Below are 14,644 nucleotides of genomic sequence, written 5' to 3'. Positions count from 1 at the left end.
CAACTTTAACAAAAACGAAGTTTTGATATAATTAAACTCTATACACTGTTGTTGATGCCTGATAGGAGTTGTTGACTTACTTTTTTTTTTTTTTTTTGGATGTAGCCTACCTTAAACAGGTGGTCACCATTTTACGCTGTTGAAATAACCTTATGTGATGTTTTGTTGTTGTTGTTGTTGTTGCAGCAAAATAACTTTAAACTCAATATAACTAATAAACTGCAGCTTTGTATGACTGACAGCTGAGCTTGGTTGCCTAGCAACGCAAACGCAGAAACTTGAGGGGCTACATTGATTTGAATGTGCCAATTTAGAGAAAAAAAACAAAACAACAAACAAAAAAAAAAAAAAAAAAAACACAAAACAAAACAACACAAATAAATATTAAAACGAGGTTTGGTAAAAAAAAAATGTTGAGTAAATGTTTGACGCTTGTGTTTACGTAATTTTTTTTTAAAACGGCACCGCGGCGGGGAGACCCGGCTTTAGGACCCAGGCGCGCGGACACCGGTTGATGAGACTGTCCGCTCGGCATCACTCATCTGATCCCCCGACAAAGACCAGCGGTCCGCCCAGGTCAGGGGAGACGGACCTGAACTTGCCCGGTGTACGAGGTTGAAGCTTGACAGCCACAAGAAAAAGCAGCGAGAGGTGTTTTATCCTCGTTTTTATTTGTTTCTTTTATTGCCTTGCCTTGCCTCATCCCAAGAAGAGCCGTCACTTGTCTCACCGGCGACCACCATGAGCCAGAGGTTCACCGTCTCAAAGAGCGACGGCGACCGGCGCCCCTCAGACATCCAGGGGGAGGTGAACCAGCTGTTTGAGGGAGACGAGCCGGCCACCAGCGGCGGAGCCGAGGCTGAAGACGGTGCTGGAGCCGGAGCAGGAGCAGGAGCAGGAGCAGGAGCCGGAGCCGAGACGGTGGTTGTACTGAAAGGTAAGGAGACACACACACACACACACACACACACACACACACACACACACACACACACACACACACACGCACACACTTCATTCACCCTACCGTTGTGTGTTAGCTGGAGGCTACATGCTAGCAGTCCTGATGCCTGACTGCCGTTCAGTGACAGCACACTGTCTGTGGACTGATGTGTGTGACTTGAATATAAATAGCCTCACTGCTTTGGCATCAACAAAGCCACTGCAAAGCCTTCAAATTTCACCTTTGTGTTTTTGTGTAGTATTTGTGTTGTTGCACAGGTCCGCTGCGCAACATATTGCAAGTTGCATTCATATGTTGGCAAGCAAAAATTGTTTTCATTTGGTCTGTTAATAGGGTATGACAAAAACAGGTTGCTCCCACTGTTGCATCCCTCCAAATGTGTTTTTACTGCTGAAGTCATTAGTCTGAAGGGCACCATTTTAGGTCCTTGTAAACCCAAAGCTTTCAACAACTGAGAAGCATGCTCTTTTTCATTAAAAAAAAATCTAACCTTTAACCCAGCTTGTGATCTGGGCTTTCTTCATATTATCCATTATCCATAATGGATAATACGGATCATATTATCCATTATCCATGAATCATTGGTTTTGATATATTTTCGTGAAAACCTCAGTATGTGAATACCTTCTTTCCTTTTGCTGAAAAGGAGATGTCAATGTCAAGTGCATTAAAGTCTTGTCGCTTGGTAAGATGTACAGTGGCCACCAAGCAAGAGAAAACACCAGACAATTCGGGTCCTGAATAAGTGGCTGAATAAAAACATTTCAGTCAAACCTCTATATTTTCAGGTTATCCCTATTTCCTCCACTTGTCACAGTCCTATCTCTTGGCAGCCTGTGCCATTCAATCCTGTCACCAGCTTGCCCAATTGAAATAGTAGTGCAGTTTAAGTGGTGGGTGAAATTACCACTGGGCCAGCAAAGGAAGCCTTTACCATTACCAGCAATTAGCATTAGGAAAAAGTGCAATAATTCATGGCTAGTCAAGTGCGGCTAAAGATTTATCTGAAAATAAATCAATACATTTTAATCTATTCTTACTTCATACAGGCTGCTATGACATTTCAGTCTAAATGGCAAAGCTCCCTAGATTCCCATAAATGTCTTTAGTGCAGCTCTTTATTTTCTGGTTCACATTCTTCTTATCTATGCTTTGCTCTGAAGTCTGCTAAGTACTGTAGCCTTAAACTGTCCATTATATTATTTATTCAATTTATAAAACTGTGACCAGATATGCAGGATTGATAAACACTATCAAACATAACAGCATTTGCCACAACTGACATTTTTACTACCTTTTATTAAGTCTATCTTTGAAGTTACCTCACTCTCCTCAGTCCTCACACTTGATGGTATTATACTTGCTCTGCTTACAGGATATCTTGTGTATCATTTTAATGGCCTGACGTAATTTTTGCTGCGCTGAGGTTCATTAGTGCTTACTGATTTTTACCATTAAATCAGGTAGCTGCTCAGGGGAGGAATAAACAAGATTAATTACAAGTCCACCTCTCCTTGTCACTGGGTCATGTGGCAGCAGAAAGCCTTTTAGGATCACACCAAGCCACCCTCTGCTTGTGTGTGGGTGAATTAACATATAAATGTCTCCTCAGCATTTCTCCACTAAAATGCCTGGGGATGAATCAATCATTTTTGGGGAAAGAGGAATAGCTGCCTGGGTGAGTGGGGACAAATTTAACCAAATCCTTGTGTATTCCATAAAAGACAGGGACCATTTTATTAAAGGGCATCCTGTCATTTGTACCATGCTCTTGCTGAGCTGCAGTCTTGTGGAGACTGGTGTCTCTGCATTCACTGGTTGCCATGGTGATGCCGTACATTTTCACCAGAGATATCTCGCAAATGGTCTTGCAATGAGGTGAACAGTTCAGCTCAAGCAAGTACTTTATTCTCTGTGGCTTCAAATTTTCTAACAAAAATCATAGATGAACATTACATTTTAATTAATTTGAAGCTAATTGGAAAGTTTTTATGGCTGTGTGTATCTGGGCAGCAACTAGCATTTTTTTTTTACCATTATTGATATAATTTCTTTGCTAGTAAAAGGTTGATAGCAAAAATGTCCATCAAAATTTCCCTGTCCTGTGGGGGACATCTAGATTTGTTTTATGTGACAATTATTTGAGAAAGACTGAAGAAAGAAATAACTGAGACTAGATATCATCTATGAAAATAGTAATTGTTGTCGAGCAACTAATTAATCATTTGACGAGTTGCAGCAGCTTCACTGCATGATGGTGGCACTTCAACTGTGTATGTGTGTGTGTATGTCAGGAAGCGAATTGATTCTGCTGAAACAGGGAGATTTTGTCAATTTGGATTTTTATACTTCAAAGGATATATAGAAGATGTGTTTGTGTATTGGTCTGAATCTATCAATATAATTATTGTTGGGCCATTGCTGTCATTTTTGATCTGCCTTATAATAATTCTACTGGTACAATTGAAGCCTTGCACTTATTTTAACAGTTTGACAGAAGCAATATCTGAATTCTTCCCCCTTGGCATGGTCCTGTGATCCTGTTTCTATTGATCCAGTGGAAGGTGTTAGCTTAGCCGGCTCAACCAGCCAGTCTGGTTGATGACTGGCCATGAAGGTCCCCGTCTGGCTGCCAAGTCCCCTGTCTGCCCTTGACCTTGCGGTGGTGTAAAGAGATAAATCTTCTCAGTGGAATGGGCTGAAGAGAGGTTCAGGATTGCTTGGGATTTACATACTTAGCTGTTGGCAAAAACTTGTATGTCTCATCACATTTTTAAAATCACAACAGATATGTAGTATTCGTTCCAGTTTATATTATTATTATTATTTTTTCGGCAAACCTAGATTAATAATTTTTGGCCATTTGGCTAGAGAAAGCTGTGACACAAAACAGGGACAGTGGCCAAGCACAAGGCTTACAAATCAAGAGAAAAATAGAAGTGTGCACAGAAAAACTGGTACATATATTATTCAAAGCCAATATTTTCAGTGTGCCAGTCAACAGAAAGCTGCTGGCTGTGCTTATTCAAACCATAAACAGTTAGATAATAACATAAGCATTCATTTGTAGTTTAAAATGAAACTCCAAAGTTACTTCCAATATTCCAGCACTGCTTACTTTTCACTGACTGAGAGAAATATCTGCTAAAAGCTCCACTGAGTCACTGACTTTCTGTAAGCTTTTCCTCGAATAAAAAATCCGTCTGCTGTTGGAGAAAGCGAGTCTACAAGTCTGAAACAGTGAGCTAAAAGTTGCTAGAACATTCTGCAGCATTAAGTGAAACTGCAGAGTCAAGTGAATCTTTGAATTTATCAGTGTGAGCTACATCTTTCATATTACATGTAGCAATATGATCCATTGTTAGTATGAACATCTTGAATAGAGCAGTTTAATAGTAATTTAACTGTTCCTTCTTCCCTTACTCAGTTTAACTGCCTTGATTAAATACAATTTTAACACAAGTGAGTAGACTTGTGTGTGTTTGAACCAATTCGGGCTAATTTGTGTGGTCTCTTTTTAAAACACAATCTATTATTAATGCACTCCCTCTCCCTGACTCTTGTGGTTTCAGTTTCCTCCCAAGCCATGCTCAAACAAGTTCAAAATATGTGAACATTTGTTTGTATGTACTTGGGGTTTAGTATTAGCCACTGCAGCAACAGGATCTTAGAATTGAAAATGCAGATATTTGATGTAATAACCATAACCCAGTTTGTCTGTAGTGTTTTTGTCCGTGAGCAGAGAGGCAAACTTGGCTGAGGTTTAATCTGTGTCAGGATGTCCTTTTTTACCTACTGGCAAAAGCAGCCCACAAGACAACAACAACAACCACAATCACTACAACAACACAACTTATTAAGCTCATGACAGCAGCAAAAATAAATATGTGTGTTGACTCTCTTCCAGAGTCGATTGCCATACTCTTTACCTATACCTTGAGTTTGTACACAGAACCATCTGTGTGCTTCAAGGAGGAAATGGAAGAATTAAATTGTGTGTAATTTTCCATACACATCTTTTTACTCAAATTTAAGCTGTGCGTCTCTCTCTGTCCAGCATAATTTTTGATTGACTTTCACTCATTCCAAGCTTTTCTATTGCTCTCACTCCAAGCCGCAGCTCTGCAGCTCATTGATGTAGAATGGACTGGTTCAAGATGATATGTAGTTCCTCTGTTTATACTGTAATAATGAAGGAGCATGATGTGTTGCACAGACTTGTGTGTATTATTATTATTATTATTATTATTATTATTATCATCATCATCACCATCATAATTATTAGTATTCATTGAAATTCAACTCTTTTATCCAGCAGTAGCTGTCAGGGATTCCGCTTCCACGATAATGAGATGTTGTCTGACCAGACGCAGGATTGTGTGTTTATTCGGGCGTTTTGGCTCCTGTGCAGTAATGAGTACAGTGTAAATGGTAGAAAACCTCTCTGATGTAATGGGGGAGTACAATGATGAAAACACATTTTGTGTCACAAAAGCCAATAAAGGATGACTCCTTTTTGTAGGTTTACAAAAGTGGGATCACTGTTTTAGTCACTCATGGGAAAAGTGTAAAATCCTGATTAGTTTTTATGGAATATTTATCAACCTTTGCACAGCCATCTTATTTTCTCATGAAGGAGAAAATGACTTACAATTGTATATTTAACTGCAAATAGCAATAACTTTTCTTTGTTTCTGAGGTTTGTTTGGATAATAGCGATCAATTATTACTGAGGTCATAGGGGGCAACAAAAATTTAATGAAAGGGAATAAATCCCCAGTTAAACTTTTACCACTTGGAAAAGCAATGCAGCCCACATCCTTTGCTTCTACAGAGCGCTGTCATTTGTCTTAAATAGTTTGAAATTATACTAATGATCATGATGGTTTTACAGTTATTTGATAGGGTGACATTCAGTACAACAAGAGCCAGACTTTCCCCTGAGGTGTTTTTATTATTTATCTGCTGCCTGTTGTTGTTGTTGTGTGCACACAGATAACCAAACGTACCTCTGGGGTGCAATAGAATAAGCTCAACAGTTATATAATTACAGGCTGCTATGAGCAAAAAGTAATCAGGAGAGGTTAAGGTGCTCTTTTGGCCCAGGATTTCACTGCTTAAGATTCATGGTATCATGCTTGTGTCCTGAATCTTTCCCAGTGACATTATCAAAGGTTCCTGAGGAAGTTGAACATGGGGGTCTGTCACTTACCTGCCTGGTTTTGTAACCTTTAGCGCTTCACTGACTATACTGCCTCTCCGCTTCAAAAACAACTAAATGGCAACACAGAAAGTTTGGGATCTGGAGACTATTGGTTTGTTTTCATAGCACCTGGTCCCTCTTTTCATCAGGCATCCGGGTTGTAATAATGTTGTTGAGCAACATCTGTGTCCCACTTCTACAGTGTGTATACATTTGTCTAAATGTTTACCAAGCTGTGTGTGTCTTATAAATGTACACTTACAGATTTCACTATACATAAAATATTAGATTTAGAAGAAATAATTTTGGATAAGGAAATATGGATAAGCATTAGCAATTTGATCATTGCTATAAAAAGAACAAAACACAATTATGGTAATATAATAATATAATAGATAATATAAATTTTACTTAGTACAAAATGGTTGATTACATTGGTGCCCTTTACAGCAAAGTCTATTTAGTTTCCATTTATCTGGACTTGAGAGACATCGTTAACCTTCCTCTTACCTCTCCTTGTCTTCCTGTTCATCTGTTGTGCTCCTGCAGTAATGCCATTAAATGGCTGAAATTTTCATCCTCAGAGAAGCCATTGATTTGTAATCTAGCCAGCCATTAAATGCCATAGCTTCTCTGCCTTGACCTACCCCATTATTCCTTTCTCTGTCAAAGGGTGGACCATCAATGCATTTCAGATCAATACAACTCATACGCCATTCCTTACGTATATCCAGTCCCTATCTAATTTTCAAAAGAGCTGTTTAAATTGAATCAAATGATCAGAAGGGGATGGGATGGGACACTGTGTTTTTCAACAAAGATCTGTGGTGTCATTGGGCAGACAGCAGAGGGCAGCCTTGTAAATGTTTTAATGGACAAATTATAAAACTGTAGTTTGCATGTCTCCCCTGCCTGTGAGGGTTTTCTCTGGGTGCTCCAGTTTCCTCCCACATTCCAAAGACATCATACAAAGTTAAATGGTGACTTTAAATTGCCCGTAGGTCTGAGTGTGGGTGCTTGTTGGTCTATGTCTCTCTCTGCATGTTGGCCTTGCGATGGACGGGTGACCTGTCCAGGCTGTACCCATCCTCGGCCAATGTGAGTTGGCATTGGCTCTAGCACCCCCCACAACCTGCGAATGGGTAAGCGGTAGAAATGAATGAATGAATAAAGCTATGCTGAGAGCTCTGAGGATCTTTGACTTGATAAATGACTTGATAAAATGTCTTGATAAAATAATTTCATAAAAAATATGTTAATAAATGCATAGCATTGGCTCCTCCTTCTTGCGTGTACAAAAGGTGTTAAAGTTAGTGTTGGGAATGAAATGCTCTGCAGTGACCCAGTCATGTGTTTCTCTGTTGAGACAACAGAGGGCAGTTGTGTCCTTTCTCTTAATCCAGACTGGCCATGTCTGTGTATGTTCCCTTGAGTCCAAATCATGTGGTAGAAAACCTGATATGAGAAGAGGTATCAGGAACCCAATGAATTACACAACAGTCTGTGTTATGTGTGTGAGGGAAGGTGTGTGTTAAGTTCATGGCAAACGAGAAGGTGTGTGTTCTAATTTGTGAGGATGGGAGAAGAACATGCGAGAGAGAGAGGAGAAGATGACAAAGGAGAGAGAGAGAGAGAGCGAGAGAAACAGTGGGAGAAACAGGTAGCAGCATAAGAGGCAGAGTAAACCTCTCTTAGCCTAGAAATCCTCGTGCCATTATGTAACACTGTCTGCAAACTGTGTGTGTGTATGTTCTGTGGGATTGGAACCGACTGATAGAAAGTGACAAAATCCTCTTCACATGCAGGCAAGCTGCAGGGCAGACCTCAGTGACACTAACATGGGACGAGCGGGAGAGAGCAGAGGAGGAGAAACATCAGTGGGAAGAGGTAGAAAATTTCCCTCTACCACGCAACTCTATGACACATCCATCATGGGTCCACAGATCAAGCAATTGTGGCTCATTCTGCACACGCTGGTTTGTCTGCAACCTTTACACCGTGTTCTCACACAGTCACCAACATTTCTATCCCACACTGAGTCGTCGTCGGGTTCTCTCTGAATATACTGTGAGAATTTATGAAAGTAGTTTCATTTTGAAATTTATCAAAATGAAAGTTTTTGTTGGCTTCAGCTCTATTATTATAATGACAAATTTTTGTTTAATAAGAACTAATGACCAAATAATAGGATCCAAGTTCTGGAATTCAGATGAAATAAGTTTCAGTTTCTAATTGCTGTCTCTTTCAGCTCTCAGTCCTTCCCACTTTTTTTTTTGCCTCCCAGTGAAATATGTTTATTTTGAGTTTTATTCTTGCGTTGGATGTGTCACAGACTGGTGTTCTGCTGTTGCAGTTGGTTTCATCATTCTGGATTTATTTATTAGTCCTGCGGGATCCACCCTCTCTCGGCTCAGCATCATCAGGTTCTGTGGGCAGCTCGGTCTCTTAGGATTCTCCTGCTCACATTTAACAGATGAACCCAGGTGCTGTGTAGCAAAAGTTTGCTGTAATGTTTCCCGCTGAAAATATTTTTATGTTAACTATATTTCTGGAGATACAAAATAAAAACCTTTTTAATAGGTCAGTCTGATCATAAATTAGGCACAGCTCTCCAGAATATATTACTGCTACCTACCAGAATACGAGGGTTACACATACAGCTGTGAAGGTGTGTGCATGTGTGTGTGCGTTATTTTGGACTGAATTGGAGTGCAGCACATGCTCCAGCTGAGGCAGTGTAGGCAGAGAGCAGCGGGCCAGAGATGCAGGTCATGGATCCCCATGGGGCTGGGCTGGTATTCGGGGATCATACCATGCCTTCGTGTCCCTCAGGACCTGTTCTGTTCTCTCTAAAGCTCTGTCTCTCTAGCTGGTAAAGCATTGGGGCTGAAACTGGTATGGGGCAGTTTAAGTTTTGAAAAGGTGAACAGTGAAAAAAATATGTGTAATGTTAGGGTGATGCCACTAGCTAAATTAATTTTAACTATGCTCTCTGAATTACAATTTTGTGTTGTGAATTTTAATACTTTTTTTTTTCTTGGCTGGGTGGCTACTAGGCTGGCTGCCATCAAGCTGCAGCAAAGAGGGAGTAGGGCCTCGGTGGAGTTGTTCCACGGCCCACTTCTTTCCACAGTCCAAAGGTTCTGTCAGCTTGTTGTGGTCGGCTGGAGATACACACTCTCCGTCACTATTACCATGCATGTCACTGCCACTGTAGAATGTCAAGAGGGTGACTGCAGAGCAAGCCTAGGCCACACTGGATTCATAAAGACATCTCTTACAGTCTTACATCGAACAGATCAGTTGTCTTGGCCACAGGGCAGTAAAAGGAGACCTGAACAATTAATGCCTGAAAATCAATTGTCTGCATATATGACAGCTTGCTACACACCAACACTTTTCTTTTCTTCAAACAGCTTATTTGTTCGTAGTATTTGGAACAGTTTGTGCAATCAGGAGTGTGTCAGCAGAGACACTAGCTTTGTTCAGTATCATCAGTAGTCCAAGTCAATCTTCAGCATGCATTCACTTTTAATCAAATTACATCGTGATGAGTTGATGCAGGTCTTCATTGTTATGCAAAATACTGCTACCAAATGAACCCATGATATCAACTGAATGTTTTTTGTATTGTTGGTCCACCACTGAAAAAACGTACTATATTTTGTTATACTGCAATGTGGTATGTTGATTCACTGTGGGATCAGCAGGACTGCAATTAATTTTGATTAATACATTATATTTTGAAAATGGAAATACTAAATACTAAAATTATTTTTGGAGTTGTTGCAGTAAAACCAACTGATGGCTGTATTAGTCTTAACAGAATGAAGCAATACAGCTTTTGTGCAGACACTTCAATATTAATGAAGGAGGTGGACTTTGTTGTGGAAAGGTTATTGTGGTTGCAATAACACTATAATGAGCTTAACAGTGCAGCTGCTGCTAGTGTTGTGCTTTTCCTATTATGTTAATCACTTTAACTTCTGAGTTTTATTTTTGTTACCAACTCAGCAAAGAAATTATTACATTGTTTTGTTATCTTGGCCTTTTTTTTATTCATGTACTGTTTTCTTTGTAAAAGATTTAAGATTTTATGACACATGTACAGTAAGTAACACAAAATAAATGATATTTGCATCTTTCCAATATAAAGTTTATAGTTTGTATTAACTTTTGACAGTGACAGTAATTCATGCATCACCTTGATTGTAAATAGTGAAAGTGAATATATATTAATAAAATACAACAAACGATCTTTATAAATTGACAAGAACCTATTTTTTCCCTACTTCCCTACTATCACAAAATATTGAATATATACAATAGATACATCAGATCTTGTGAGGGAACTCATGAATAGATCTGTAACTTCATGTCATAGTTATGACAGTCAGTGCTTCTTCTGTCACCATTTCATGCTTGTATTTACTTGATAATTGTAACATTTTTTGAAAACTCTGCTTTTATTTACATGTGTTGCTTCTCCGAAATAACTTAATTTGCATAATGCTTTTTATTTAGGTTCAATCGGCACCAAGCTATTTCATTTAGTTGGAATAAACAGACCAGAGAATTACATCATGTACTGTACCATCTGTTTTAAATAACAAGTGCAAACATTTGCCAGTTAAAACATATATTTTGTGGCAATAAAATCATGTAACAATAAAATATTTTCAATACCAAGCAACAACGTAATAAAATGCATAAACAAAAAACAACAATAATAATTCATCACATTTACTATTAGCTTATGGAATGCTTTCAGCCTCTCCACCCCATAAATGTCATATCTCAGCAACTAAGAAGGTTCAGATTTCCCTGGTGTATTTACCACTTTGGTGGGTTATTCATGTGTGCGCAGCTTGTGCTGTAATTACAAGATTTCCGAATGCACTTCAAGGCAGGCCGGGCTGTCGTCAATGAAAATTTCATTTTAAACTTTGAGGTGAACAACATTACGATGTAACATAACTAGTTGGACTGAATCTATTAACATAATATGCTGTTTGAGAAACTGCTGAAAACCACATTTCAGAGAATTTCAGTGGCCAAAGACTTGTTTAAAAGCTTCACAACAAGCAGACCATTATTGGATTCACAAAAGGCTAATATTTGTATGTTTGGGTTGTAATCTATTAATCAAAAGTAACTCATCTACATTTTTGTTATGAATTAATAGTAAATTAATTATTAGTAATTTGTAGGATTTAGGTACCTAAAAAAGTTTAATGTAATTTGTTTAGCTTGAGCACTGTTTAAAAACAGGTTAGTTATTTTATTTGTTTAATTAGTGACTGAAACTATAACTGAAACTGAAACTAAATAAAAATCATTCTTAAAATAGGTGACATATATTTCTATGTTTGAAAATATTTTCGACTCAGCAATCGTAATACCCCCCAACCATTATGTAAATCATCATTTTTGTAATTAGGCAAATTGTGATAAACTTTGTATAAGGTCCTTCTTTTTCTCCTGCCATTTACCCATCCATTCATCAATGCCCATTTCTACAGGTGTAACTTTATTTGAACTATCCATTTTGGGAATCAGCACTACAGTTTCCTTAAGAGTGGATTGAGTCATGACATCCCATTACTCCTCTCCCATTCTTTGCCTCCCTGGCGCTTGCTGTCTGTCACCTTCTCTTTTCATGTCCCTACGACCTTCATTTTATCTGCCTGCCAAAAGCCCACTGCTGCTGGAGTTGCTTTAATTATGAGTATTTGTGGAAGGCACATTATGATCCTCTTCCTCCGCAGTCATTTGTTTATCCATTTGCTTGTTGCCAGCCAGGTAAACTGCAGACATTACAGCTCTTCTGCATTGACGATCTGTCTTTACCACAGGTCCGCCTGATATGGAGCTAACACCTGCTGGCAATCATTTTTAAGTGTCATTTTCACACACAGAGCAATTTTTCACTTGTGTCCAAGTTCTCTCTGTTTTCTAACGAGCATTTCTCTCTCTCGCGTTCTGTTCATTCAGCTCGGGGCCACTTGTCTGGCCTGTCTGTCTGGCCCTCTGAATGGATGGCAAAATCCACCAGTATGCGAATGGGCGTTTGCTCGGCTTACTTTGTTAATGGTGTGTGTACAGGATGATAGGAAGGCATTTTTTGGGTGCAGTCAGAGAGCATGGAAATGAGTGTTGCTTGTAGCTGCAGGGATCAAGAATGCCTCTGTGAATAGCAAGGTGAAGGGAAAAGTGAAAAACTGACATCTTGGATTTTTGCCATTTCCCACCTCCCAACCCAACTGTCAGCAGCGAAAGCTGAAGCATGATGGAGGACAAATAGGTTTATTATGTCTCCCGCTATCTCTCTCTCTCTCTCTCTCTCACACACGCGTACAAACTCAGTGACACTCCAGGTTTGCCCGCATCTTCTCCATTCGTCTATGCGATGTATTCTTCCTCAGTCTCCATATTCTTAACGTCTCTTTTTGCCTCTGCCGTTAGCCCTTTTCTGTGGTTTTGACTCCCTCTCCTTCCTATCCTCTTTCTTTCTCTCTCTCTCTCTCTCCACCCACCCCCTCACTCTTCCACCCTCTCTCTCCCCTTGGTTTTGGTGCAATGCAGTGGCTCCACCACCACATTGGAGACACAACAGCCTTGGCAAACAAGGTCTATTTCTCTCTCTCTATCACTTTCTGTCTCATTGTCTGTCTTGCACACACATACATACACGTTCAACTTTCTGTTCTCTTATTTTAGCCCCAATTTCAAATCTCTTTCACTTGCTTTACTCTCTCAAGGCTTATCGAGAGCGAGAGACAAAGCCTTGAGAGTGAGCTGAACAGTAACCTCAGCCATTTCCATATCAAAAAGCTGCACAAGATTTGAAACAAAAGGCAAAAACACAATCTTTGCCCTCATTCTAGTGAGGAAGTCTTGCAGATTTTCATAAGCACACACTACAGTCTTCAGAAGAGCCTGTGCTTCTCAAATGGTTGCAAGGCAACCACCGCTTCAATTTTCATGATGGATTGCTTATTGATATCTGGAGAGTAAAGACATTTCATAGATCTTGGGAAGAAGAAGATTTTGTGTGAGATTTGTTGTTTGTTTGTGTCATCTATCACACCTACCAGACAAGGCTCTGCAGGAGGGTACTGGCATTGTGTTGTAGCATCAGTCCTCCTCAGCCCTCAGTCATTTTGGATCTGCCAGCATTGATTAAAAATCTATTGGATCATTATACCCACAAACAAACAACTGGCATTCTGCGTTGTACTTGCAGTGCCATGTTTCAACTCCTCGTATTATTTTGATATGGCCCTGTGTGTTGCCTTGTCTTTTGCCTTTGTTTTTTGCTCCCTTGTCCTTCCTTCATGCAGCTCCACCCAGTTGTCTCCTGGCCGGGCTAGGAAGGCCTTAAAAGCTCTTGTTGCAGCTTCAGAAGTCCTGAGTCCTTTGAGCTGGGGAATGCTGTATTTGCTGCCTCTCAGTGTTTAGGTGTCTTCTGATTTAATTGTGTTTTGTGTCGTCTTGATTTAGAATTCAGAAAATTTATATATTTTGTTGAATAAATTGACTGTGACTGTGTCATCTTAGAGGTGTTTTATTGGTGTATGCCACGTCTCTGGAGTAATGTTGTGCACCCAAGGGTGGAGGATAACCTTAATCCAGTTTTATTAAGGTTTTAATCAGCTAAAACCAAATGAAACATATTTAGGGCATTTTGCTAAATGATTTGTCTTCAGGGAGTAATGTGGAAGTGCTATAGATTATACAGGACACAAGCAAAACAAAACAAAACAAACAAAAAAAAAAACAACCCAATGTGTCTTCTGCTTTTTCACTCCTCTATTCTAAAACAGATTAGACAGTTATGTAATTGTCTGTAATTTAACTTGTTACTCCCTTAGCTAGTTCTCCTGCGCTGGGAAGACTGACGAAAGGGATGATTTATCGACGAAAGGGAGTGTTTATCTATGAACATTTTCCAAATATAACTTTGGAAAGTTGTGTTTATATAGCTATAATAGTATATTTTTAAATTAGGATGGAATTATGTGGAGAGATTTTGGTGCGTTGATGCTAGTGCTGTAAAGATCTAGTGATGAATGCTTGACTAGACTTTGGATGGACACTGTGATTCAAGTTAGATTCTTGCAGGCACCATAATTAAGCTGAATTTGGGCCAATGCTTAATTATCTAATTGAAAAGCAGCCAGATTGAACACACTAATGTTTAGCCCACATTCTCAGAATGAACAGTTCCAAATGTTTTTTTTGTTATTTGGTCAACAAACCTAAAAAAAAACAAACAATCAAAACACCTGTTTTCTTTGAGATTGGCTATGGCTACATAGCTAATATTATCAGCTGCTAAACTCACAACATTTGTTCTAGACTGATAAGAAAACAGCTGTTAATGCTCTGTGCAAAAACCAAACCATTGAAGTTTAAATGTAATATATGGTAAAAGAGCCAAACAAGTTGATAAATTGATCAAGATAAAATTTGAA

At 39.2% G+C, this 14,644-nt stretch overlaps 1 protein-coding gene across 1 annotated transcript in view; it reads left to right on the top strand.

Annotated features, from left to right (window-relative positions):
- Window positions 1–741: 741 nt before the first annotated feature.
- Window positions 742–14,644, top strand: part of slc12a5a (solute carrier family 12 member 5a) — a 127,707-nt gene continuing 113,804 nt past the window's right edge. The window contains exons 1-2 of the mRNA XM_029501654.1: window positions 742–868; window positions 899–937. Coding sequence (XP_029357514.1) covers window positions 742–868; window positions 899–937 — 166 coding nt within the window. The remainder of the gene's footprint in view (window positions 869–898; window positions 938–14,644) is intronic.

The sequence above is a fragment of the Echeneis naucrates genome, chromosome 5, assembly GCF_900963305.1.
Source record: "Echeneis naucrates chromosome 5, fEcheNa1.1, whole genome shotgun sequence".
In the NCBI taxonomy this organism is placed as follows: domain Eukaryota; kingdom Metazoa; phylum Chordata; class Actinopteri; order Carangiformes; family Echeneidae; genus Echeneis; species Echeneis naucrates.
The sequence above is the reverse complement of the archived record's forward strand: the minus strand, read 5'-3'. Positions and strand labels throughout refer to the sequence as shown.